Source organism: Lipotes vexillifer, unplaced genomic scaffold (assembly GCF_000442215.2).
Source record: "Lipotes vexillifer unplaced genomic scaffold, Lipotes_vexillifer_v1.1 scaffold536, whole genome shotgun sequence".
NCBI lineage: Eukaryota > Metazoa > Chordata > Mammalia > Artiodactyla > Lipotidae > Lipotes > Lipotes vexillifer.
In genome coordinates, this window is record NW_006775074.1 from 2,269,302 (window position 1) to 2,296,758 (window position 27,457).

General features: G+C 41.6%; 1 protein-coding gene across 1 annotated transcript in view; it reads right to left on the minus strand.

Moving 5' to 3' along the window:
• Positions 1–27,457, minus strand: part of FAT3 (FAT atypical cadherin 3) — a 592,627-nt gene that overhangs the window by 147,504 nt on the left and 417,666 nt on the right. Inside the window, 3 exon segments of the mRNA XM_007449656.1 lie at positions 1,156–1,295; positions 9,900–10,110; positions 12,680–12,994. Of these exon segments, the coding sequence (XP_007449718.1) occupies positions 1,156–1,295; positions 9,900–10,110; positions 12,680–12,994 (666 nt within the window).

The following is a 27,457-nucleotide window of genomic DNA, read 5'->3' on the forward strand; positions in this document are numbered from 1 at the left end:
CCCTTGATCGATTAGTGATGGTTTCTGGGGTCATGGGAACAGAAGAGAGAGGCAGGGAGGGTGGGAGGGGTTAGGGGCTATGTGTGTGTGCAGGTCCTCTGCCATAACTGGCTTAAGGTCTCTGGTGCTAAAATACAAAACAAACAAACAAAAATCTCACATGTAGGGTACATCTGCTCCATATTGATATCTAACATTGTATTAGTCTCACCCAGAGATTTTTTTTTTTTTTTTTTTTTTTTTTTTTGCGGTACGCGGGCCTCTCGCTGCTGTGGTCCCTCCCGTTGCGGAGCACAGGCTCCGGACGCGCAGGCTCAGCAGCCATGGCTCACGGGCCTAGCCGCTCTGTGGCATGTGGGATCTTCCCGGACCGGGGCATGAACCCGTGTCCGCTGCATCGTCAGGCGGACTCTCAACCACTGCGCCACTAGGGAAGCCCTCACCCAGACATTTTTTTCTCCTTTGTTCTCAGCGCCCTTTCATGAACACTCAAGTAGCAGAGTAGACGTGATGGTTCTCAACCCTGGCTGCGTGTTAGAATCACATAGGACCTCTGGGGATGGGGCCCAGGCTTTATTGGTTTTAACACCCTCCACAACAAGGGGATTTTACTGTGCATCCAGGATGAAGAACCACTGGCATAGGGTCTGGAACAGGAGATAGGAGTCAGGACACCCAGCTCTCTTGTTCTTTATTAAGGCTGTGTGACCTTGGATATATTACTTAGATTATCTTAGTTTGTAAAATGAATTTGGACTCAGGCATTCTCTAGCTTTACCTTTCTGTGACTAAAGCATGAGGAGGTGAAGAATATCATGGTGTGTTAACTCAGACACTACAGATGTCCTTCTCTTTGTAAATTCAAGGAAAGCTGACTTTGTTGTCAAAGAGATAAATCTTACAGGAAATGATCGGGAAACAAATACACATCACTCTTCCATGCATGAACAATCATAATTTCTTGAAAGAGGCAGCTAAGTTATGTAATGTTGTTGATAGAATCCTTTGTCTAAGCTGTTCTTGCAAATGCTTTTTTTTAAACGCTAAAAATCCATGGACATAATTTACTACTTTCAACACATATTTTAATTGCTTGCACCTCTGACTTTAGCAGACTTCTCGGCCTTACCACTATTTAGTAATTTGACATCTTACCTGAGTGACAGCAACATTTGTCCCATCGGTGACTTCCACACTCATATTATAGATGGACCTCTGCTCTGCATCCAAAGGTTTTGCAATGACAATGGTCCCAATGCCCTTCTCTGCGTCAAAAGAGCTGTCAAAATTGCCCCCTGACGAGTTCACAAAAACAACATGAAATTAGCATATCTGAAAAGTTATTACACATATTGAAGCATACAGCTTTAAAGGGAGATTTTATAAAGAAATGTTTTTTGACAGGCATCCCTATTGCTCAATTTTGTACATCTTAAATGGGACCTTTTGTTTTTAACTTAATTCATATTTCAAAGCACAGCCTCTACAATGCATAACAAATGTCACAAAAAAGAATGTATTGCAAAAATCCCCTCAGCACTAATGTTATAGCAGTGAAGCGTAAACTGACTCTATAAAATATTTAGAAAGCTAAAGTCCCTTCAACCCCTTGTGGCTTCTGGGCTAGGAATTTGTAGATCCTTTGCTTTTCCAAAGTATTGATAGATTAAATTCTAGGTAAACAAACAGTCCAATTATTATTAACAAAAATGAGTAGACACTGAAATCCATTCCAGGATTGATGGTAAACATGTGGTTGGTAGAGTTCAGATTCCCTCAATTAGATGTCAGAAATAAAGTTATAAATACTAGAAAATAAGAAAAAGCAATAAAATTGAATTTCTTATTAAAAGTTCTCTCTCTGTAAGTTGGGATATTTATAGAAATATATTTTTGCCATCTTGACAGTGTGAATTATCTTTCTCCCCCCAAAACAGAAAGATTATGGGAGATTTACAAAATGAAATCTGGAAAGAAGGAGATGAAAACATCAGCTGTGGAACATCAGCTGATAAAATAATCCATAGAAAAGTTTAGAAAATTTTACTTTTCTCCCCCTGGACTAGGTGTAATCCATAATCTGTAACTAATGTGCCTAAGACAGCATAGACTTTGTGGAAATTACTGTAGGTGTTTCCATCTCTGTGAACCAAAGTGTAGTTTATGATCTTTTTCAAAATGAAAGATTTTTTTTTTAAGGGGAGAGAAGATATTGGTATAAGTGCTGGAATGATTTTAATTAGTATCAGTATATGTTCACAAGCTCTATTTACTTTAGCCTGAAGTTCCATCATGTCCACAGATTTTGTTCTTGGACAATAATTTTATTTAACTACAGCACATAAGGAAATACATTTACTGAATTTCATATTTTAGAAAAGAAATCTTGGCTTCTCTTTTTTGCATTTAATTTTGATGATCAGTCAACAATATTATATACAATTTCTATGATATTAGAATTAGAAATGGGCAGATGAGTTAAAGGAAAAGAGAATTTTACCTGAATTGCTAGAATCTGATGTATAATGACACGAAACAAATAATGTGGCATATTTAAAAAAAACCTGGTCATACATATGACCAGGTTTTTCAGATACTTATTGCGTGTAGCTGTCATATACACTTGAGATTATTTAATTGCTAGAGAGAACATAATTGCCCTTGACATTTAATTAAAGTTATGGAGATATGGGTGTACCAGAGAATTGCTTGGAGATGATATATTTTTCAAAAATTTCATCTCAAAAAGAGACTCATCTTCCACTTAATATCTTTAATTGATTTACTGAGAAATACTAAATGTTAACTCCAAAAAATGTCTTTTGAAGAACAGGATAAAGAGAAAGGGGAGGAAATCTAGGCTGAAAGGGAAGTAAGCCTTAGGTCACCATGCCGATTTCAAAGGGAATGTTTCATCTTGATAACCACATGAAATGAAATGTATGACTGATTCACGTGTCTTGAATAACCGTCCTAATGAGCAAAGAAAAATCATTTGCTATCAAGTGGTATATTATGAAAAAAAAAAAAAACTCTACCATGGAAACTTTCAAAGAAAAGACACAAAATTGCCTCAGACTGTGTAGAAGGAAAGATGGGAAAGCAACTTCTCAAGTCATTTCTAGTGGGTATTAAATCATATTTTAAATCACATTTAAAATCATCTTTAGAATGTCTTCCTAACCAAAATTTTTACTTTCTTAAATTTGAGTACTATGATTATTTTTGGGGGGGTGGAGGAGGGTCAATTATTTTGGAAGGTGAAAATTTGTAGGCCAAAGTAAAATAGAAACTACACAAACTATAAGCCTTTGATTTGCTCCAGTTTAAAGACAAATAAAAATGAAATTTAGAGAACATACAAGCAAAGATTTCCAGTTTCAGTTACTGTTTCAATGGGGCAATTCTATTTCCTCTCCCTCACTGCCCTAGAGTCACATTTTCCTCGGGGCCTTCCCTATACAGAAATACATCATCGTTTCATGTGCTTAGTGGCATAAAATTTACATATTTTACATATGGCATATAGATTGTGCACCTTCTTATTAGTCATTTTTTGTATCAAAAAACATTTTTGGCTACTTTTATGGTGGTGTTTTTTAATTTTTATTTTATTTTGAGTATAGTTGATTAACAATGTTGTTTTAGTTTCAGGTGTACAGCAAAGTGATTCAGTTATACATATACATGTACCTATTCTTTTTCAAATTCTTTTCCCGTTTAGGTTATTGAAGAATACTGGGCAGAGCACAGGGAACTCTCCTCAATATGGTAGTGATTTTTTACAGTTTTCTCTCCTCCTGCATGTGTGTTTGTGTGTGTGTGTGTGTGTGTGTGTGTGTGTGTATCTCCCCCATTCACCTTTATTGTTTCAAATACTCTAGAACAGAAAAGTTGAAAGGGGCAGGGGAGATACACAAAGAGAAAGCAGATCAAGGTGAGCTTGACAAAGAAATCCTGTGAGTGTCTTTCCATCCATCAATAAGGCTAGCAGCCTCTGATACTCACTTCTAGGGCTTTAGCTCCTAGTTAAACCAAGATTTCATGTAAAACCAGGTTCCCCAAATCTTCCCTGCGTTTTAAAATGAATTTCTGACAAGGGATACAGAATCTAGACCAGCAGTTCACCATCAACCCTCCCACAATTTCATAACCTACCACTTAAGCCTCCCATTTCATGAACGACTCCGTCTCTCTCCCCCAGGCCTCATTTTTCAGCCTCCTTTTAGCCTGAAAGGTTATTTCATTTTGTAGGAACCCATGTCCAATTCATCTGGGGTGAGAATATTAAATGGAAGGAGTCTGCTTTCACTAGCAGCATTCTGTTTAAAGATGTGCTTCCTCAGAGCCAGTAACAACATGCAAAGCCAGAGTGTGCTGGGGCAGCAGCGCTGGGCTAAACAAAGGGTGGGGAGGAGGGAGGACACTGCGGAGCTGGTCTGATTTCAACAAAGTGGGGAATTAAGAGAAGTCACAGCCTGAGCCTTGCTGCAGGGGTGTGAGGCAGAGATGGTTAAAAGCGAGGTTGTGAACAGCCCACATAACAGAGAATTCATGTCAGGGACATTTCTCTTTGACCATTTTCGGTCAAGACGGGTGTTAAGGAGTAAACAAAGAGCACGAGAGAGGCGTGTTGGATTTCTACTGGATTCTAAAGTTAAACATTCCAAGTCGGAGTGTCCCAAAAAGCTTTAAAAATGGGACAGGAATGAAAATACTTTGAGCCAGCAGCTACTGCTGGAATGTTCCGGGCAGCAGGGTGTTGGGCCATGATTTAGTTAAGCTTTTCTTTAAAGAATCACCATCTCTCCATAATGAGATCCAATGCTGACTATCTCACAGCTTTCCCTTTAGAGAAGCTTCCGGGCCCCTCCTCTAGCTATGATTCCAATCCACTCTATGTGCGATGGTAAAAATACCAACCAAAATCTAGTAGTCACCAAGGGAGACGAGCTATGGGAGAAGCTTCCAAAACACTGAGCTGCTGAATCTCAATGAATTACGGGAGTTGTTCGCAAGCTGTTCATTCAAGTTCATCATCTACACCTAACTTAAGGAAAAATGCTAAACACCATTTCTATGGTTTGGTCATGAATAATTTTCTGCCTTGGAATGAAGCAAGCACAGTACAGGGCTAAAACGGATATTTACATGGAAGGCAGGAGATGCAGGCTGGAGGTGGGAAACAGTGGTAGGAAGGAAAATCCTGTCTAGAATCTGGTTTGAAATTCATTTTCTTACAAATGATAATATCCGAAGCTGTTTTAGGCTTTTTATTATTTTCCTAAAGTCTCTTCAGGTGTGTTCCTATGGACCACATTGTTGCTATGGAGAAAAGAGAGGCACGTTCGGGATCCAATTAGAAGAAATGATGTCAACTGATGACTCTGAGCAAGCGTCATCTTGATGGAGGAAGAGCTGTATTAAAAATGGGACACAGACATGGCTTCTCTTGCGAGGGGTTGGGGGGAGTTTTGTGATAAAGAAATCTGGCCACGAGGTTAGAGAAGATCCAGAGAGATGAAGTGCTAGTCAGGGTGCCATCAAAGACTTTACCTTGCCTATTTGATGGAACCCTATTAAGGGATGGCTCCATTAGGGACAAGGTTGTCTAAGGACAGGTATAAGCTTATGAGACAGAAGCAGTCAAGAACCCAAATTCCGCAGAAACCTATGACAAAGTAAGGGCCCAGGCAGTCCTTCTATACCTGCAACACAGAAATGTATTTCTGCTAGAGCTGGACCCATGTGTTCCCTTGTACCATCAGAGGATTATTTTCAAAGAACAGCCTTTCTCTTCTCTACATATTGGGTGAGGCAAATAAACAGAAATATTTTAAGTGCTTATTGTCTACAAGGAAAACAGTTTTTCTAGTCTAAGTCAGGGGAAAAGCTAGAAAAGTGGGTGGTAGTATCCCCCATCAAACTGGAGGTAAAGAGGAATGGTTTGAAGTGTGTAATAATGGTGATCTTTACAATACAAATATTTGCCCGTGGGATAAGGATACAGGGACCAGATTGCATGCACATTAGAGAGTATGTAAATCAAGATGCTGCTGAGTTGAAATCATAGTCTCCTGAGAAGTGTGAAGATATGTGATAAAGCCACAAAGGATTGTGGGTTAGTTTTGTTCCCTTCATTTTCTTTCCCTTTTAACACAGGGAAGGAACATGCTGTGCAATGGGCTGTTTAACCACAGAACAGCTGAACTTTATAATGTTTCCTTTTAATTATAGCTTTCTTAACTCGGTTACAAGTGGGCTTCTGTTTCTGGAAGCTGAGAAGAGTCCAGCTCCGTAACATTGTAAGCAGTGGTCTCTTTGGAGGCACAAGAAAGTATCTGGCAGGTCCTTGTTGGCGGGGTCCAGACTTGGGAACGAAATCTTGCTCTCGACATGGTTTTTGTGAATTCATATCACGGTGGGAGGAAAAGAAATGCAGTTAAACAAGATTCGGGCAGATTTCGAAATATGGAAATGAGGAGACAATACTCTCAGGGGAAAAGGCATGCTGGAACACTATTTCTGCTGATTTAATGAGAATTCATTAGTTATAGCATTTGTAAGCTATAACTGTTAGGCCAGGAGGTGGTATTGTCTGTAACCATAAGTGTCTGTACAGGTGTCTATCCAGCTACAGTACACTTCTATGTTTCTTAAGTACTGAGAAGCACTTTCCCTCTCTCTCCTCTATGTTAGCCTGCCCAGGGAAGATGTTTAGGTTAGGAGGAAGGGAAGAGACAGCAGAGAGTTTCAGTGGCCAAGGATAAACAAGCAAGACAGCTTGAAAGTAAGAATGAAACATCTGAATATGATAAAGGAAACAATAGGATTTTAGAGAAGGGGAAAGTTGTTGTCAGCAGGTTGAAAAAAATATGATCTGATCCTTAGGTCAGAAAGGATTTTCAGGAGGGGGATTTGCTGGAAGGAGGACCATATCCATTCTGAGTGCAGCCAGCACCCGGGGAAAAGTTTGTAGTTTTGCCGTGAAATAAAGAGTTGACATTTTAATATGTTGGCTGGATGCGGGAATGGAAATAAAATCAGGTTCTGTTTGAGCATCTGGCCCAGTAAGTTCAATTTTCAGGAGAAGCTTGACTAGATGGTATGAGATATACAGTGAAATCTGTGATGGAAGTATCTAAACTAGAGGAACAACCCGGTAGGTATTCATTAAGAGAAGTACTTATGTACTAAAACTGAGAGGATTCTATAATAAGAGTATAGATTTAGGAATAAAGATGGAGAAACATGAAAACGGATGCCATGTTTTTGATCATGGATATGGATTTGAAGCAGCCTAAAGGGACTCCTTCCAGTGAGGACTTTCATCTGTCAGCTGCCCATCTCTTCTTGGACCAGTCCTCATTTGGTCAAAGGTGCTGTGTTGCTCAGGCTGGGAATACAGTGGAAGGTCACACTGACTCTGGATGGATCTCAGGAGGCATCAGTAGTGTTAACACATGGGCTGCCTGGGGCACCTCCATCGGTCACCATTGTTTATTCCACTCACCGTGGATAGACATCAAAAGAAGCATTGGCAGGAGAAAGGAATCAGGAGGCAAAGACCTTGACCTTGAGGGTTAACATTGAAGCTAAGATAAACACAAATGAAAATGTACACTAGCACTAATAATGCTGGCATGGAATTCATGCAAGTAAGGTTACATGGAGCACCACTAGGCATGCTTACCTATACACACCATACACACACATGCAGGGATGCTGAGGAATTGCAAAAGTGACTGGATAACTGGGGTCAGGTGGTTGGTCAGACTGAGCATCAGAAAAAGCTGTGCTTGCAAGATTTCTGACAAGAAGTGCAAGCAAGGGCATCCTGGGGTGGGTGGGATGTGCTGCATGTCAGGAGGTTGCATGCATGCATCACACAAGGGAGAGAAGCAGTGCTGTCAGGCTGTAGAGGTGCTTGCAAACTGGAGCGTCAGGGGAGGAGGGAGATGAACTGGTGGCTGATGGCAGAGGGCAACTCCTCTCACATCTCGGGACAGCACGGCAGGAGCCCTGCAGCCTGTTGGCTTTCCACTGTACTCTTCCTCAAGTTATTTAAAAGAAGTCATGATTGCACCGGGGACACATTGAGACTGAGATGCATCTTCTGTGACTGACTGAGGGTGGTTCTGAAGGAATCACCAAAGGTGATAGCACAGACAACCAGAGGATGCATAGGTGTGACCCTCTGTTTCACCAAGAAAGAAGACACTGCATTGGATAATAACTTAATGACCTGAAAATGACTGAGAAGATACAGAAGCAGAGACATCTTTCATGGATCAGAAGAGGTTCCATTTCAAATGCGTTAAGTGGAAATGAAGACGGAGTTGAAAGCTTGGGAATGAGGGTGGTAATGTACAGGGATGGTGTGATTAATGCCCATTAAGTAAAACACAGAAGTTCTACTGGCATTCCATAAAATGAAATAGGCAGAAAAAAAGCCCTTTCTTTTGGGGAGTTCAGAGGACCCTCTACTGAAGTTTGATTGGGGGCCATGGGGCATTCTTTTTCTGTGTTTCATTGAAACAGATGTGGAATGTTCTAAATGCTTTCCCCAGACCCAGCCATTCCTGGGAAGAGAGGCAGGTTCCTACCCATCCTATCCAAGCAGTGACATGTGGAAGGAAATGATTCCCCCAGACCAGCCTTCCATGGAGAACTGTGGGAAGTCAGCTCCAGCTCGACTCAGTGTCAGATCCAGGGCTGGCGCACACTCTCCCCTCGTTTTGTTTCCTGGCCCTCAGCACTTATTTCCTCTCCACTGCCTCTCGCTGCCTGGTTGTGGAGGGCAGTGGTGCTGTTTTGCCCTCTCTTTTTGTAGCCTTGCGTGCTTGCTTGCTTGCTTTCAAGGAATTTAAAGGTTGGCTTCCAAGGTCTATCCTGCCTGCATCCATCTGCTTTCTGTATTCGGTTCTCACGGGAAGCTCTCCCTGGCTATATATCTAGGCTGCATTTCCTGCTCTTCCTATTGTGGACAGCAGCCAGGGACTCTCCTGGTGGGGCCTTCTGGTCTACGAATGGCACTCCTGCTGCAAAACCGAGGGGTTGTGATCTATTTGAATTTAATTTTCAATTGGAAAAGGCCCAGTTAAACCAACCTACAAAAAGATCAAAACAAAACAACAAAAAGCCCACATACCTCAAAAGTAAAGAAAAAAAAATTTTTTTAAGAAATCACAACAACCCCCCACCCCTGCCCCAAATCCAAACCCATTAAACCTCAAACAAAGGAGTCACTGGATACAAGTAATGCAATAGCTGTTAGAGGCATGTATGAAATTTGTGGGCTGCACTTCAGCCTGTCACAGGCAGTTATGAAAGATGTAATTTAATTTGCTTAAAAAAAAAAAACTGTAAAAGGCAGATTGGATAGCTGTATTTTAGCAAATGTGTTTGTACTAAGGGTACCTTCTGTTGAACAGTTCTGCCCACAAGCTGTCTGTAGAATATAGAACATCTCTCGAGCATGCTTGCCACCTTGAAGCAGGGCAGTCGGGAGCAGAAAAAAAAAAAAGAACAGAATGCAGAAAAAGGTGAAGAAAAAGAGAGAAATGAAGGACAGCAAGTCCAGTACCATCAATACATTTAGAAATGAGATTAGCCAAGTGCGACAATAGAATTTAAATGACACACAGAAAGACATTAAGATTGCAGTAAATAACGTACTATGGAAAATCCAGCCAGAGAGCACTTTCTGTTCAGCTTAGCTACAGAGTCAGAATGAAAGCACAGCTCGATTATTCATTTTACTGGCTCTTTTGCATTCCAGCACTATATACTTTTTAATCTTAGTGCTAATCGTTGTTTCTTGTTTGTTTGTTTTGTTAGTTGCTCTGAACAGTCAATGATTACATTGCCCAGTACTGCTCTGGAGGACTTGAACTTACCAACAATGTCAAACCACAGAGGGGTGTTAGCTGGCTGCACAGACACCACCCCTACAATCTCGGTGACTCTATCACTTTCCATGACTGTAAAGTTATAAAACGGCTCATCGAAAGTCAACGGTACAGGTGAAGGAGGTGGTTTCTTAATCCATTCAATGTGGAGGCGGGCCGTGGAGGACTTCTGAGGGCGCCCATTGTCCACTGCCTTTATCTACTCACACACGGAGAGAACAGAAAACTGTCTTAGAGCCCAGATCCTGGTGGAAGTCTCGATCTATCACTCATATGTTGTTGGGCTGAGAGTCCATCCTCATCACAGGGTCAGCAAGGGGAAGAAGACAATGGACATCTGGAGAGAATGGGCTCAGGGATTGGGGAAAACAACTTGGTCACGTGGGGGGCCCACACCACATTTGCCAGAAGGTGATTTGAATCACTGCCACCCTTGCAGATGTGGAAAACTTGAAGAATAAATGGTGCACTTACAAATTTTAGTGTTTTACGGACACGAATGATAGTTACATGAGTAGCAAGAGCTAATTTGATTCCTTATACCTCTGGTGGTAGTGTTGGAAAGGGAACAAAGTGCATCACATAGACACATAGAACTGTCACATAGGATTCCAGGAAGATAATGGGAGGGGGCGTGGGAAAGGCATCAGCCTTGTAAAATTCGTCTCAGAGGCCCTTCAGTTACGTTAACTCTGAAGAGGTGAAAGAGACCTCTCTTGGTGGAAACATGGGCTCCTCGAGCCAGTGGGGTAAGGAAGAGGGTGTTAATGACTCTTCTTTATGGTCTGATATAAGGACTGAGAAAAGCATGTTTCCTTGCTCAGATATGCAGGGTTAACAGCTGTGGTGTCCTGGATTTAAATGTGTGTGTTGGGGGCGGGGTGGGGGGTAATGCAGTTAAGTCCGACAAGCAGACATCAATGACAGAAATTTAAAAATCAAAATAAAAAATGGATTTAAAAATATTACATCAATAAAAACATTTTTAGGTGCATAGCTAATAGTTATAGCCTTTAAAAACAGTGACAATTCATAGCTCCCTAATGCTATGTTCATGGATGATCACTCTGCCCCAGAAAATTCCTGTGAGATGAAGGACGCTTGAAGGTAGATGTCTTAGGTAGGGTTTCCTAGGAGCAGAGTCTGAGATAGGGATTTGCGTACAAATGGTTTCAGGAGGAAGTGTTCCCAGGAGAAAGGGAGTGAAGAAAGCAGGATGGACGGGGAAGATGCTAAGCAAGGGTGTGGTCTCAGTTGAAGTCTAACCTCAGCCTGATCCCAAAGGGAGCTCTGAATAATTGTATCAAAGTGTTAGATCCACCTGGAGGCAAGGAGGTTGGACTTTTATATCTGTTGTCAGTTAGTAGTTATTGGCTGTGGGCTGCTGGGCTGGGGTAGGAGTGTGGAACCTCTTGGGCCAAAAAGTTCAGCCAAGGATGACCCTCTGGAGAAGGGGGCACCTGTGAGCCCTTAGCAGCCAACACTCACAACAGTTGGGGGATGTCTGCACCAGCCTGATAAAGGGGATCTGGACAGGGTACCAACAGTATCCACTGCAATCCACCCAGTCCTCAAAGATTCCCATTGGCAAGTCTCACACAACTGCAACAGCACATATACATGAGAGCTGCTAATGGTAGAAACCGGGCTGTTTATTATTATTATTATTATTATTATTATTATTATTATTATTATTATTATTTTCTTTTCTCTGCCCACTCTTCTGGATACATTACTGAGCAGGGAAAGGAATCCAAGTCCAGACCATAGGAGTATAAAGATAAATAAATTCACTCTGACTATCCTTTAAAATAATAAAGGACTGACCATACACAGTGGAGAAGGCGGAAGACTAAGAGAAGGATGGAAGATGGTGCTAACTCACTCTTTTTTTTTTTTTTTTGCGGTACACGGGCCTCTCACTGTTGTGGCCTCTCCCGTTGCAGAGCACAGTCTCCGGACGCGCATGCTCAGCGGCCATGGCTCACGGGCCCCACAGCTCCACGGCATGTGGGATCTTCCCGGACTGGGGCACGAACCCGTGTCCCCTGCATCGGCAGGCGGACTCTCAACCACTGCGCCACCAGAGAAGCCCGGTGCTAACTCTTGACAGTTGTTGAGACCCTGGGAAGTGCCCATCACCTGTGAGGCTGAGCAGTCCCCCTTTGGGCATAGGCATTACAAGTCTAAAGTGGTTATGGGTGGGGAGTGCAGGCTGGCAACTTAGGTATGGGAGTTTAAGCCTCTATTTGAGATGTTTGTTTTTATTTTTAATTTTCTAACAATGAAAAATTTAGTCATTCTTTACTTAAGTTTTTTCACTTTTTACAGAATGAGCCTAGTTATGATTTGTATCTCACAATTTATACAGCTAAATTCATGTTCTAACCCATTGTCAACAATTACAAGAGTTGTTTTCTTTGGGAGATTTTCAGGACATAATGAGCAGTGGGAAGGTTATGTCACTCTGCTATTCCCCTCCCCTCAGTTTACATCTATGCTCAGTAGCTTGAAATGATCTGGAGCCACAGGAAGTGTAATTGAGTAAATGATGGAGCAGGCTGTGTACTGGGAATGGGGAGTTTGGCTGATAGGACACAACAAAAGGAAATGGCCTCATTAAGAATATCACTGAAACAGAAAGTAGCCTTCCACTGTTGTGTGGCTGCACTTTTTACCCCAGAGATTTTTTGCTTAAACAATATACATGACTAAGAAAATAACTTCCTCCCCTGCATTAATGTTATTGAGGTTCAGAAAAATCTTACCGTTAGAATGTCATAACTCCCTGCTGTAAATTGCTTTCTGGAAGAAACCATGCCAGTTTTAGGGTCAATGAAGAACTTTCCATCATCATTCCCATCCACGATACTGTAGGAAATTTCTGCGTTGGGGCCCTCATCTCTATCAAATGCAAAAGCCCTATAAATGGGTTCTCCCCTCTTCTTCCGGTCACGTTCTGGCAGCTTGATCTGGTAGACCTTCTCTGGGAACTGGGGCTTGTTGTCATTTTCATCCAAAACCTGAACCACCACCCAAATGGTTGACTGTTTTGGAGAGAAACCACCATCTGTCACAGTCACCTGCGTTTTGGAAGAGAAAGCATTTTACAGTTAGAAAAGAGAAAAACTTTTTTTGTCACTCTTTCCTTCCCCTGCCACCCCATGAAAGGTCTATTCTGTGCCTTAGGGCATCTCAACTTCTCTTATTCCTGTAGTTCATGTCAAATGCATAACTCTTCATAGTTCATCCATAAAAGCAGGGAAGGCCCTAAATCCAGTCATGGAAATCATTGCTGAAAGGGTAGGAAGGTGGCAAGGCTCTTATTGTGGTGTGGAGTGGAGAGGGAGAAGAAATAGGATTGACTTTACGAAATGTGTCAAGTTATATAGCTGTAGTAGACTTAAAATATGCTCCCCTCAACAGACACAAAAAAACAGTATAACCTTTATTATATGTTAACCCATGGGTATTTCATCTAATTTTTGGGAACTTCTTTCAGCATCTGAATTCCTTCAGTATGCATGTTCCTTTCTTTCTTTTCCATCTTCCTGTAAAATTTGTGATTTTTACATTGTCACCGAACAAAAGGAAAACTCTGATGTATACTTCACAATTTTGATGGCTGGTTGTAAGCACCTTTGACAGTTAAAATATGTTTTTAACAGTCACAAAATAATTTTTTTCCTCTTTGGGAAGTGAGGGGGGATGGCCAACCCCTTTCCATATCTGAGATGCTATTCTTATGTGTGTCTGTGAAAATTGACAGAAGAGAGAAAAGAAGAATATGTAGATAAGGAATTTGCATGGCAGATGTAAAATGTCTTTGAGTCTTAGTGTGAATAATCTTCTTCTTGGTCATAGTGATGATAATTATTATCATATTAATACTTAACATGCAGATGGTGCCATATAAGCACTCTTCCATATATTATCTCATTCATTTTCCAAAAACACTCTCCTCAGCAAGTGGAGCAGTTTTGTTTACTCGCATTTTGCAGGTGAGAAAAGAGAGGCTTGAGGTCTCATTGTTATTAAGCCTAAAGTCAGGTATTGAACTTTTGGCAATTCTTGATATTGTGTTTAACCACAAAACCTAGAGGAACCTCTACTCAATCTTTAAATCATTACCTTGAATAAGACAGCTTATTACCTCAAAATACATACTTGGAGGCTGGAAGGAACATAAAGATGCACTCAGCATCAATAGAAGAAAAACAACAGTAAATTACAGCCTCTGGTCATCCAGTTTTCCACCTAATGAAGCAACCTGACAGGAAAAATGAGGGAAAAAAAGGCCCAAAATGTGGAAAAACAAATTTATGGCTTTTTACAAAATGGAACTGCAATCTAGTTAGGTTTCTCTTACAAGCAGGTTAGGAGGATGGATTTAATAGACTTCAGATAAATTTTCGTAGGAGTTCTTGCTTTCTTTTAAAAATCCATCACCCTGATACCAAAACCAGACAAAGATACTACAAAAAAATAAAATTACAGACCAATCTCACTGATGAATATAGATGCAAAAATGCTCAACAGAATACTAGCAAACAGAATCCAAAAACACATTAAAGGATCATACACCATGATCAAGTGGGATTTATCCCAGGGATGCAAGGATTCTTCAATATATACAAATCAATCAATGTGCTACACCATATTAACAAATTGAAGAATAAAAACCAGATGATCATCTCAATAGATGCAGAAAAAGCTTTTGACAAAATTCAACACCCATTTATGATAAAAACTCTCCAGAAAGTGGGCATAGAGGGAATCTACCTCAACATAATAAAGGCCATATACGACAAACCTACAGCAAACATCATTCTCAATGGTGAAAAACTGAAAGCATTGCCTCTAAGATCAGGAACAAGACAAGGATGTCCGCTCTCACCATTATTATTCAACATAGTTATGGAAGTCCTAGCCTAGGCAACCAGAGAAGAAAAAGAAATAAAAGGAACACAAATTGGAAAAGAAGAAGTAAAACTGTCACTGTTTGCAGATAACATGATACTATACATAGAGAATCCTAAAGATGCCAACAGAAAACTACTAGAGGTAATCAATGAATTTGGTAAAGCTGCAGGATACAAAATTTATGCACAGAAATCTCTTGCATTCCTATACACTAATGACGAAAAATCAGAAAAAGAAATTAAGGAAACAATCCCATTCACCACTTCAACAAAAAGAATTAAATACCTAGGAATAAACCTACCTAAGGAGGTAAAAGACCTGTACTCAGAAAACTATAAGACACTGATGAAAGAAATCAAAGATGACACAAATAGATGGAGAGATAAACCATGTTCTTGGATTGGAAGAATCAATATTGTGAAAATGACTACACAACCCAAAGCAATCAAGAGATTCAGTGAAATCCCTATCAAATTACCAATGGCATTTTTCACAGAACTAGAACAAAAAGTCTTAAAATTTGTATGGAGACAAAAAAGACCCTGAATAACCAAAGCAATCTTGAGGGAAAAAAAAACAGAGCTGGAGGAATCAGACTCCCTGACTTTAGACTATACTACAAAGCTACAGTAATCAAGACAATATGATACTGGCACAAACAACAGAAATATAAATTAATGGAACAGGAGAGAAAGCCCAGAGATAAACCCACACACCTATGGTCAACTAATCTATGACAAAGGAGGCAAGGATACACAGTGGAGAGAAGACAGTCTCTTCAATAAGTAGTGCTGGGGAAACTGGACAGCTACATGTAAAAGAATGAAATTAGAACACTCCTTAACACCATATAAAAATAAACTCAAAATGGATTAAAGACCTAAATGTAAGACTGGACACTATAGAAATCTTAGAGGAAAACATAGGAAGAACACTCTTTGACATAAATCACAGCAAGAACTTTTTTGACCCACCTCCTATAGTAATGGAAATAAAAACAAAAATAAACAAATGGGACCTAATGAAACTTAAAAGCTTTTGCACAGCAAAGGAAACTATAAATGAGATGTAAAGACAACCCTCAGAATGGGAGAAAATATTTGCAAACAAATCAACGGACAAAGGATTAATCTCCAAAATATATAAACAGCTCATGCAGCTCAATATTAAAAAACAAACAACCCAATCAGAAAATGGGCAGAAGACCTAAATAGGCATTTCTCCAGAGAAGACATACAGATGGCCAAGAAGCACATGAAAAGCTGCTCAACATCACAAATTATTAGAGAAATGCAAATCAAAACTACCATGAGGTATCACCTCACACAGGTTAGAATGGGCATCATAAGAAAATCTACAAACAACAAATGCTGGAGAGGGTGTGGAGAAAAGGGAACCCTCTTGCACTGTTGGTGGGAATGTAAATTGATACAGCCACTATGGAGAATAGTATGGAGGTTCCTTAAAAAACTAAAAATAGAATTACCATATGAACCAGCAATCCCACTACTGGGCATATACCCTGAGAAAACCATAGTTCAAAAAGACACATGCGTGCTTCCCTGGTGGCACAGTGGTTGAGAGTCCGCCTGCTGATGCAGGGGACACGGGTTCGTGCCCCAGTCTGGTAAGATCCCACATGCCGCAGAGCGGCTGGGCCCGTGAGCCATGGCTGCTGAGCCTGTATAAAGGAGAAACTAACACACCATTGTTAAGCAATTATACTCCAATAAAGATGTTAAAAAAAAAAAAAAAGACACATGCACCCCAGTGTTCATTTCAGCACTATTTACAATAGCCAGGTCATGGAAGAAACCTAAGTGTCCATCGACAGACAAATGGATAAAGAAGATGTGGTACATAAACAGAATGGAACATTACTCAACCATAAAAAGGAATGAAATTGGGTCATTTGTAGAGATGTGGATGGACCCAGACTGTCATACAGAGTGAAGTAAGTCAGAAAGAGAAAAACAAATATCGTATATTAACGCATGTATGTGGAATCTAGAAAAATGGTACAGATGAACCGGTTTTCAGGGCAGAAATAGAGACACCAATGTAGAGAACAAATGCATGGACACCAAAGGGGGAAAGTGTGTGTGTCGGGGGGGCATGAATTGGGAGATTGGGATTGACATATATACACTAATATGTATGAAATAGATAACTAATAAGAACGTTCTGTGTAAAAAAAGAAAAATCCATCCAGTTTCCTTCCAAGGTTATTTTCCCAATTGGTTTATTATGTTTTACAAAAGAAACACGTCAGGCCATTAGGTGCCAAGGCTAGATTTTGACTCTTGAGCTAATTCTTGGACATGGTAATTTCTGGATAGGCATGTTTTACTGCTGCTGCTGAACTAAAATGTTATACTCCCAGGTGAGCTGTGTTGACCAAAACATGTTGATTTCTTGGCTGCTCAACTCCTCTGCCTCTCTTTACTGCTTGAACGGCTCCTTTTCCAAATCCAGACGACTCTTGCAGTCTTTACCGTGCACAAAATCACCTCCTCATTGCTTGTCAACAAACTCCCTGCAGTGGGCTCCGAGGTGGAGCTCCGGGGCTGCCTCAGGGCCAGGTGGCTGCCAAGCAACAGAGAGGCCCTCCTGGCTGCAGTTCACTGCTCAATTGAGGATCCTGCTGCTATAAAGATGCTTCCTTTTGGGGTTGACCTGGAGTTAAAAACCCAGGTCCTCGAGGTATCTGCTTATAGGCAGGGAAGGGTGGCAGCTGCACAGGCTCATGAAGCAGCCTCCACGCATGCGATGGGAAGCAGGTACACCTACATCACCACCTCACCCTGGGTACCAGCTCTCATGCTCCCTTAGGCCACGTGGACATCCTTCAGGTGCTCCAACACAGTGTCTTCCAACTCATGGCATTTGCACACGCCGTCCTCTCCCCCGCCCTTCACTGGATCTTGCCTACTCATCCTTTGGATCTAGCTGAAATGCCATTTCCTCAGAGACGCCTCCTTGACCTCACAGACAAAGTGCCGGCCCCCCACTCTCTCCGCCTCCTGAATTATGTACTCTTAATTCACCCTATAGTTTTCTTTTGCAACACTTACGGTTGTGGAAATTAATTAAATATATGGTTCTCCACCAAGCTGATAGGCTGCATAAGGGCAAAAACAGATTTTGCCTTTTTGTTCACTGCTCTCACCTTTGTGTCAAGCCATGCTCCATGTTTACTTATTTAATAAATTAGACTCTAACTCAGGTCCTATTTGGACAAGATCTTTAGCCAAAGCTGTCTCACCTTGTAAAGACTTCGTAGATCATTCAAGGCCCTTTATGAAGTCACCCCAAGCTGCCTCTCCACCCATAACGCCTCCATTTCCTTACTCAAGGCTTTAACCAACACCTGTTTGCTGATCATTCCCCGATATGCACTCTTGTGTCTAAACCACGTTCCCTGCCTCCAAGCCAATGCGTTCAACTATTTCCTAGGCATCTTCTCTGTGGACCTCTCACATGCACCCCAACCCCCCAAAAGCCACAGGCAAATCATTACCCTCAAACCTCCTCCTTTTTCCATTTGTGTTGTCTCAGTGATGACCACCCCCCCACATTTACTCACACACTGGTCTGCACCAGAATCCTGGGAATCCATCTAGTGTCCCTGTTCTAACTATCCACATCCAAGCAAACGTGGAGGCCAGCAGGCATCTCTCACGTGCACCCCTCACGCCAATCTCTTCTGCCATACTGCCCTGGGACAGGCCTCATTTGCATCTTGCTTGGACTCCCACAGGGTCCTCCTGGTCTGCCTGCCTCTAACCTTTACCTTTGTTGTAAGGCGTTATTTCTTCCTCAAAAATCTGATCATGTCACTGACCTGCAGAGCATTTTCTTCAGGGGCTCCTTGAGGCTGAGGATCTGGCCTGCCTTGATTCTCAACATGTGCTACCTGCCCATTTCCACCCTCTATGCTCAGCTATACGGTGAGCCTGGGGGGTCCTGAGTATGCCATGCTCTTACACCTCCATTCCTCTGCATAGCTGTTTGTCTCCATAGAAGGCCTTCTTTTGGGAATACGCCTGACTCATTCCAGAAGCTTCAATTCAAACACTCCTTCTTCGAAGCTGTTCCTGCCTCCTGCAGACTGCTGTAGATGCCCTCACCTTGTTCCCACTCCACTATGTGCATAGTTCCAGGACACTAATTATTATCTTACAATTTTATGTGTCTGTTTGCTTGTTGGTCTGCACTCAATCCTTCCAGACCATGAGCAACTTGAGGTCAGGGACCATCTCATTCCTTGTTCTGTTCTGACACCTGGGACAGTTCTAAGTGCCAAATACATGTTGTTGAGTGCAACTGAGAATTAATCTATCCCAAACTCTTCCCTATGATAATAAATGGAGAGAACATTCAGACAGTGAAGGGCCTCTGCTTCTTTACCTGTAGGAAATGAAGAGACTGATAATGTAAGATCTCCCAAGTGCTTTATGATTCTCTGAATGGGGGTCAGGTAGAGGTAGGCACAATTTTAACTGTGCACTCTGGGGTTCATACTCATGTTGCGTCACTGAGAACATTGCCGATCCCATGATTACTCATAATGATTTCTAGCTACTTCCAAAACTGTGCTTGCCACTGTGGACACTTGTCTACAGTTTACTCAAATGATCTATTTGTGTGTTGGCTCCTTCAGGACACTGTGAGCCACTCGAAGGTAGGAACCTTGTTTTCTTCATCTCTTTCCTGGAAACTAGTGTACTCTTGATAAACGTTTGCTGGACTGAACTAACTCAAAGTCTTAACGTCCATTATTACTCCTCTAGACCCACTCATGTCTCCAGCCATGTTGGTACCTGGAATATTAATTGTTGACAATTCCATCAGCTCCTCAGACTTCACACTTCATGCTGCCCTAGACCTCAGCCCATCATGTGGAATTAGCCTATATGGAAGGAGGAATAGCACTGGAGACCTAAGCCAAACTGAGATGAATCCCCATTATCTCCTCTGCATCATTTTTCATTAATGATGCAAGGAATTAGCCATTGTTTAGAAACTATCCATGTGTCCTCTCACTCTGCCACCCTAACCTAGATTTTCTGCTCTCATCATTGATCAATAGTTAGTGGCTTGGCAATTAAACAAAGTTCTGAAAGATTAATTTCTTTAGTTATTTACAGCTAACAAAAGGAACCAGAAATAACACAGTACCCCTGAAAGGACAGCAGAGCCCGTTTCAATTTTCTACGATACCCTTGTGGTCTGTGAATACCAGGCAGAGCCAGAAGGCAACCAGCATGGCCCCATGCATTATGATGACAAAATTACAAAGAGGAACCTGTTGTTAAGTCTATCCATGGAAGATGCAAGAGCTTTATAGGACCAAATATACACGAACGTTGAGAATTCTGGAGTTATGGCAGCTGTTGGAAGGCCATGTTTCTCAATCATTGAAACTTCCTGATGTATTTATTTTAGTTTTACCTCTCCATGTAGTAGAATATAAGTACATAAGCTGCCTGGGAGCCGAGACCTTGTGTTTTGTCCACTGCCTTGTCCCCAGTGATTACAAGAGTGTCTGAGAATATATTCAATATTTCTAAGATGAAGAGTTCAATTCTGTCATTCTCTTCAACCCTTAATTTACCAAAAATGGCTATTTCCAGGCCACTAACCACTGGACTTCCAGGGAATTCCCCTATATTTAAAATTGTAAACCTCTCTTCAGGAATTACATATCTCCCCCCTGCTCCACTTTATATTTGCCTTTGACACTTTCTATCATCTGATATATTACATACACTTCACATATAAGCTTGTTTATTGCATGTCTCCCTCTTTAAGAATATGAGCTCCGTATATGCATGGATTTTCATCTCTTTTGTTCACAGATATTTCCTGAGCATCTACAACAGTGGATGTAATAAGCATTCAATAAATATTTGTTAAATGAATTAATAAAATATTCGTCCAGTGTCTTCTAGGTAAGAAACTCTTTTCTAGGCACAAAACTCTTTTCTAGGCAAATTGGGACATCAACCAACCAACCAACCAGCAAGCATAGATTCCTATCAAATTCACTCCTCCCCCATGCCCCAATCCTCTGCAGTGTTCCCGACCTGCAGTCATCTGGCCTTAATTTAGATATTTTCAATAAGAAGAACTAATCCCTTATGAAGCAGTCCACTTGTTGTTTGATAGGTTCAATCTTCCCAAAGTTCTTCTTATTGAACCTGTTTCTATCTACCTATTCTTAGCCTACACTGACTGTAGCTTCCTATAGACTACTTTCACTCTTTGTAACTCTACAGAAAAACTCAAATTCCTCTCCTACATTGTCCCAGGTATCTACTGCTGAGTAACCCCAAATTAGGTGGCTTAAGATAACCATAATCTTTTTATTAACTCTCCTTGTTCTAGGGGTTGAATGGAGCAGTTCTTGTGTGGAATCTTTCATGCAATTCAAGTCATAGGTATCTGGGCCTGTGGTCATCAAACAAGTCTTTTGGTTGATGGTGGCCACTGGCTGGGACCTCAGCTGGGGCTGAGGTCAACGGGCCCAATATCTACAAGTAGCCTCTTTGTGTGGCCTGTGCTTCTTCATAGCATGGTGGCTGGGTTTTGAGCAAAAGCCCTAAAGGACAGGAAGTGGCAGGTGCCAGTTTCTTAAGGCTTGAACCCAGAAACTGGCACAGCATCACTTGATCCATATTCTGTTGGCCAGCAGTCCCAGAGTCCAGATTCAAGAGGTGGGGTCATAAACCCCACCTCTAGATGACAAGAGGGTCAAGTAATTTGGGAGCTATATTTTAAAACTACCATACTCATAAATCCTTAAGGATATTTGAGAATCGTCACCCCACACTGAAAAAAATTCTAATTCATATAATCATCTCTCAGGTCATTCATTATGTATAATGAATTGCTACTCATTATACTGGTTGCCTCTGTCAGGATGTTTTCTTATATACCAGCTTCCTTCTTAAAATACGATGGCCAGGACAAAACAATAGCATATCAAACTTACTCAGACTTGTGTAAATTGCTGTAGTCTTAGAGACAATCTCAAGTTCATTTATTCAGTTCATGACTCTACTTATATTGAGTGGCAGTCCTGTCACACAGCTCTGTGACATGATTGAATTAAACCATTTAGGTCTTTTTCTTATGAGAAGCAATAAACTATAAGTGTGTGGTTTCCTTTTGAAGGCCAAAGTACAGGATTTTACATTCATTCCTATTCAATTTCATCTTACTGGAGGTTTTGGCTCCCTATTCTAGGTTACTGGGATAATCCTAATGATGACAGGAAGCAGGTATCAAAAGCTTACTAGGCATCGAGGATTCACTGTGAGAGGCACAGCCCAAGCTCCTTTAATTGTTCCTTTTGTTGTTCAAACAATCTCATGAGATAGGTACTACTATTACAATCCATTTGATAGACAAAGCAACTCAATTTATGGACTTGTCCAAGGTCACACTGCTCATGTGGCAAGGCCTTGTTTTATTCCTGGCTGCTTGATTTTAAGCCACGGATCAGCACACTACAGCCAAAACTGGACACTTGTTTTTGTAAATAAAGTTTTATTGGGTTGCAGCCACACCCATTCATACCATCTATGAACATGTTATCTATGACTGTTTTCCTGATTTAAAGGTGTAGTTGAGTACTTGAAGTAGAGATTGTATGGGCCACAGAGCCTAAAATATTTGTTATTCGGTTCCTCACAGAAAAGTTTGCCACGATCTCCCTTCTAAACCTTGTGTTCCGCTGCCTCTTTGGTTACATGGATATCATTGACTGCATGTCTGCTTTGCTCAGTCCTCTGTGTGATCGTTTACATTATCACGATTTTTCACAGGAACCCTGGAGACACTGCCATTTCTATTCTACAGCTGGAGACAATAAGACCCAGAAGCGATGTAACTTTTGCAAGGCCGTTCAGCCAGTAAGTGACGGGACGTGGGTTTGCACCCCAGTCAGCTTGGCGTCCCAGCTCCTGCTCTTTTCCCTATCCTGAGCAGCCCGTCCCGTGTAGAAGCATCTGTTAACCATCTGCTTAAAATTCCCTCCCCAAGTGTGGCTTTGGATCAGCATCAAGCTCATAGCTGTGCTTCTAGAGTCAAGCTTTTCCCTCCTTTGATAATTGGGATCATCTTCGTCTCCAGCCTTGTGGCACCCTTCCTGTTCTCCTCAATTGCTGAAAGACTGCCACCAGGTCATGGGTCATGGCTACAACTTCTTTCAGCTCTCCAAGACTTATTTAGTGCAGCTACACCTTCTCATATTATTTTGTTACACATCTACACCTGCAGCTCCCTCTTACAGAATTCGCCATGCCCTTCGCCCTGATAAAGGCAATGGGAGGAAGGAGGGTGAAACTGAGTGGTCCCCAGTGGCCATTTCTGTTATCTCTTACTCATCAGGCACTTAGTGTTTACTCTGTGCACATACTCTTCTAAGTCCTTAATAAATATTAACTCATTTATCCTTATATCAGTCCCAGGGGGAAGTTGGGATAATTATCCCCATATGGCAGATTAGAAAGAGGCTTAGTGGGACTTCCCTGATGGTCCAGTGGTTAAGACTTCGCCTTCCAATGCGGGGGGTGCGGGTTTGGTCCCTGGTCGGGAAGCTAAGATCCCACATGCCTCGCAGCGAAAATGACAAAGTATAAAACAGAAGCAACATTGTAACAAATTCAATAAAGACTTTAAAAATGGTCCACATCAAAGAAAAAGGAAAAAAAAAAAAAGAGGCTTAGAAAGTAAAGTGGATTCAACCTGGGCCAGGGTCTGTGCCCCTAACCACCACCCCATGCTCTCTCTCATCTAAATGCTTGTCCCAACTCCTTCCTGTGAACACGGTTGGAACATGCCCTTTCATTGGCCTCGGCACCATCGTTTCAGCTTTGAGCAAAGCTGGCAAGTCTATGGCACGTGGGCCTTGGCTGCTCCAGTCTGGCAGCTGCACCCTGAGGCCACAGTAGGCATCAACAGTTCACTCTTCACACCGCAGGTGGGATGTGGCCTCACACGTCTAGGATGAAATCATCCAGAGTGCTGTTACTACCAACCCATCTGCCACTGTCTAGGCTGAACACGCCCCAAATCCCAAATATCTCAGCCTCCCGACTTGGCTGCCACATACCTTCTGCCCATCTGGCAATACCCCTTCTTCTTCCGAAGTACTCTGTGCCCTTTTTCTGAGTCTCTTGATTGGTCTGAGCTATTTCAGCACCTGATACTCTTCTAAAGCAGAAGACAAAGCTTAAAAGAGATTTATTTTTACCTCCCACCGCCCCCCCCACCCCGGCTCCAGTTTCATTATCAAAAGTCTAAAGACCTGGCTAATAGATTCTGTGCAAGGAAGAAATCTAAAGATAAAGCCAATTAAACGAAGGCAGAGCTTCCAACCACATGAGGCAAGTCAGTGTCAGATGTGCTGCAATATTTGATCCCCCTAACTCTTGAGTAGATGCCTGTGACCTCTTACAGCTGGATCTCTAACTGGGGCTGGCCTTTCCCTTTACCTAAATGTATCATAAAAATGTTATCATCTTCTATGTGCACCATAAAGGGAAAATGGTTAGGAAGCCCTGTAATAAATTACAAATAATGTCACCCTTCTCTTGGATCTGATTATATTCTAACACAATATGCCTGGAGGTCACTGGATTCAAAGGACACTCTCTCCATGGGTAGGATTTTAGATGCTGGTGCCGCTGACAGTTAATTCTGGAGAGGATGCCTATCTATTTTCACCAAGGACCAGTTGTGGATAGCACAGTTTTTAACACTTACCTGTGCTTGGGTGTCTCCATCTATCGTCACCACACAGGTAGGCAAATGGATGAAAGGACCACTGTTGAGTATTTTCTTATCCCTACCATGTCACCATATGTATTGCAGAACCTCAGGGTAGGAGAAACTCTCTTTCCTTCCCTCTATTACATTCAGGAAAGCACAGTCACTAGACGTTAAGAGAATTCAAGAGTACGTGGAGTTTACATCCCATTCTGCTTCAATCTGCTCACTTTACAGACGAGGAAATGGGTGTAGACCAATGAGCTTCTTAACCCAACATCATATTACTGACAATAACCTCAATCTTTCCAAGAGATTAGTTCCACAATTTCAAGCTGCCCTTTGAGTTTCAAATGAGGCATACATTCATAAATTCCCAGATATAGATATCTGTGTGATTTCAATATGGCAGAGGCTTTAATTTAGGTATTTTTCAAAATGCTAGACTCTTGAAACAATAGAAGAAATGTGTTTAGAGTAGATGTTATGTTTACTTTTTCATGTTTACTTTTTATCTTCAAAATGTTTCCCAAACATTAAATCCTTAATCCACCCAAGAGAGCAGAGGAGAGGTTGAAAACAACTTTATCTCCTCCTCACAAGTGAAGCAACAGAGAATGACCTGCTCAAAGAATACTCAGGGGCTGATACCAAGGCAGGGGGTGGAATTCAGACCTGTCTGCCTATGGGTTCAGACTCCTGCATTGCTGGGCAGACAAGTGCTTCCTGCCATTTCTAGAAAGGAAACTATGAGCAAACAGTAAATTAGAGGGTAGGTTTCAAAGGAGGAGCCACTCTTTTTGTTTGTTTGTTTTTTTGTTTTTTTGGTGGTACGCGGGCCTCTCACTGTTGTGGCCTCTCCCGTTGCGGAGCACAGGCTCCGGACGCGCAGGCTCCGCAGCCTTGGCTCACGGGCCCAGCCGCTCCGCGGCATGTGGGATCTTCCCGGACCGGGGCTCGAACCCGTGTCCCCTACATCGGCAGGCGGACTCTCAACCACTGCGTCATCAGGGAAGCCCTAGGAGCCACTCTTGAAGATAAACTTTCTGAAACCCCCAGCATCATTCATATTTTCCATGGAGGAGGAAAAGAAATAAAAACCAGCCATAAACTATCTGCCTTTAGATTTATTACATGTAATTCCTCTTATTTGACCTATAATTTGGCATTAAGAAACCATGTGGGGATGGGAAGGTATCCTGGTCCCTTCCCACCCTGCATTCCCTATCCCATGTTGCTATCTATTAGGTACAGTTGAGGGACATATTCTCAGGTATTTCAGGAGAAGTATATTTACTAGGTTGAATACATTTAGAGAACGGTTTGTTTTATAAGGGAAGAGTCTCTATCTGAAATTTTTAAAAAGGAAGGGATGAGGAATGAAAGGAAAGAAAGGAGGGAGGGGAGGAAGAGATGAGAGGAAGGAAAAGAAAAGGAGGAAGAAAACATTAAAGTATGTGGTGAAGTAGGGAAGGAAAGAAGGGGAGGAAGGAAATAAGGAAGGAAGGTATGTAGGTAAGATTTAAGAAGAGGTGAATCTGGATGGAATAGAGCAGTTTTCTGAAGAGAATAGGAGAAAGCCATGACAAAGTCATGGAAATGAGGAAATTCATTCACTTGGATAAAGAAGATAAGTGTATATATACAAAATGGAATATTACTCAGCCACAAAAAAGAATGAAATGTTGCCATTTGCAGCAACATGGATGGACCTAGAGATTATCACACTAAGTGAAGTTAGTCAAAGACAAATATCATATGATATCACTTATATGTGGAATCTAAAAAAATAATACAAATGAATTTATTCACAAAACAGAAACAGACTCATAGACATAGAAAACAAACTTATGGTTACCAAAGGGGAAAGGGGGGGTGAAAGGGATAAATTAGGAGTATGGGATTAACAGATACACATGACTATATGTAAAATAGATAAGCAACAAGGATTTACTGTATAGCACAGGGAACTATCTTCAATATCTTGCAACAACCTATAATGGAAAAGAATCTGAAAAAAATATAAATAAATAACTGAATCACTTTGCTGTATACCTGAAACTAACACAATATTGTAAATCAACTACACTTCAATTGAAAAAAAAATCCATTCACTAAATGCTAGGATTGCCAATCTTTGAGGAACAGATTGGAAAAATCTAATGAGAGTTTGCTCTGAACTGTCTTTCAGAAAGTTCGTTCTTCCTAAAAAGTTGTTTTTGAAAAGGTACAAACCAGAGGGGCCCCATGACCCATGGAACCATGGAACCATGGAAGTTAGATTTTCAGGCCACTGAATCATACTCTTCATTTTTGTGATCTTTCTCCTTGCCCAAAGATACCACATTACTGGGGAGCACCAGGAGAAAATCTGCTCACAATCCATCCAGAGACAGTGCACCTGTGGTCTGTCTTCTGCAGGGCATTGATTCCCACAAGTCTGTGAGCCACTCCCAGGGCTAGTACAGTGCTAGCGCAGAGTTGGTGGTCAGTAAGTATTTGTTGGTTGAATGCACGTTTGAACCTTGTATCTCAGGACAATGAAGGCATCTTTTCCTTGTCATGTGTAGACCCAGCAACTGCTAAATGGCAGCTTTTTTGGAAAGATCCTTGACCAATTCTCTTGGGCAGTGGCTGCTAATATTACATCTTTGTCCAAATCTCTTCTTCGCACTTCAGGAAATAAAGTATTTCCCAGCCTGACATCTCTTAAAGCTTTTCTTTCCCTGCAGAGAGGTATACATCAGCTACTAATCTCATCACATTTCCATTTTCTTCCAGGCTCATCCGCTCATTATTTTCTATTCATAAAACTTGCTTGATTCTAATCTTCCCTATCAGCAGGA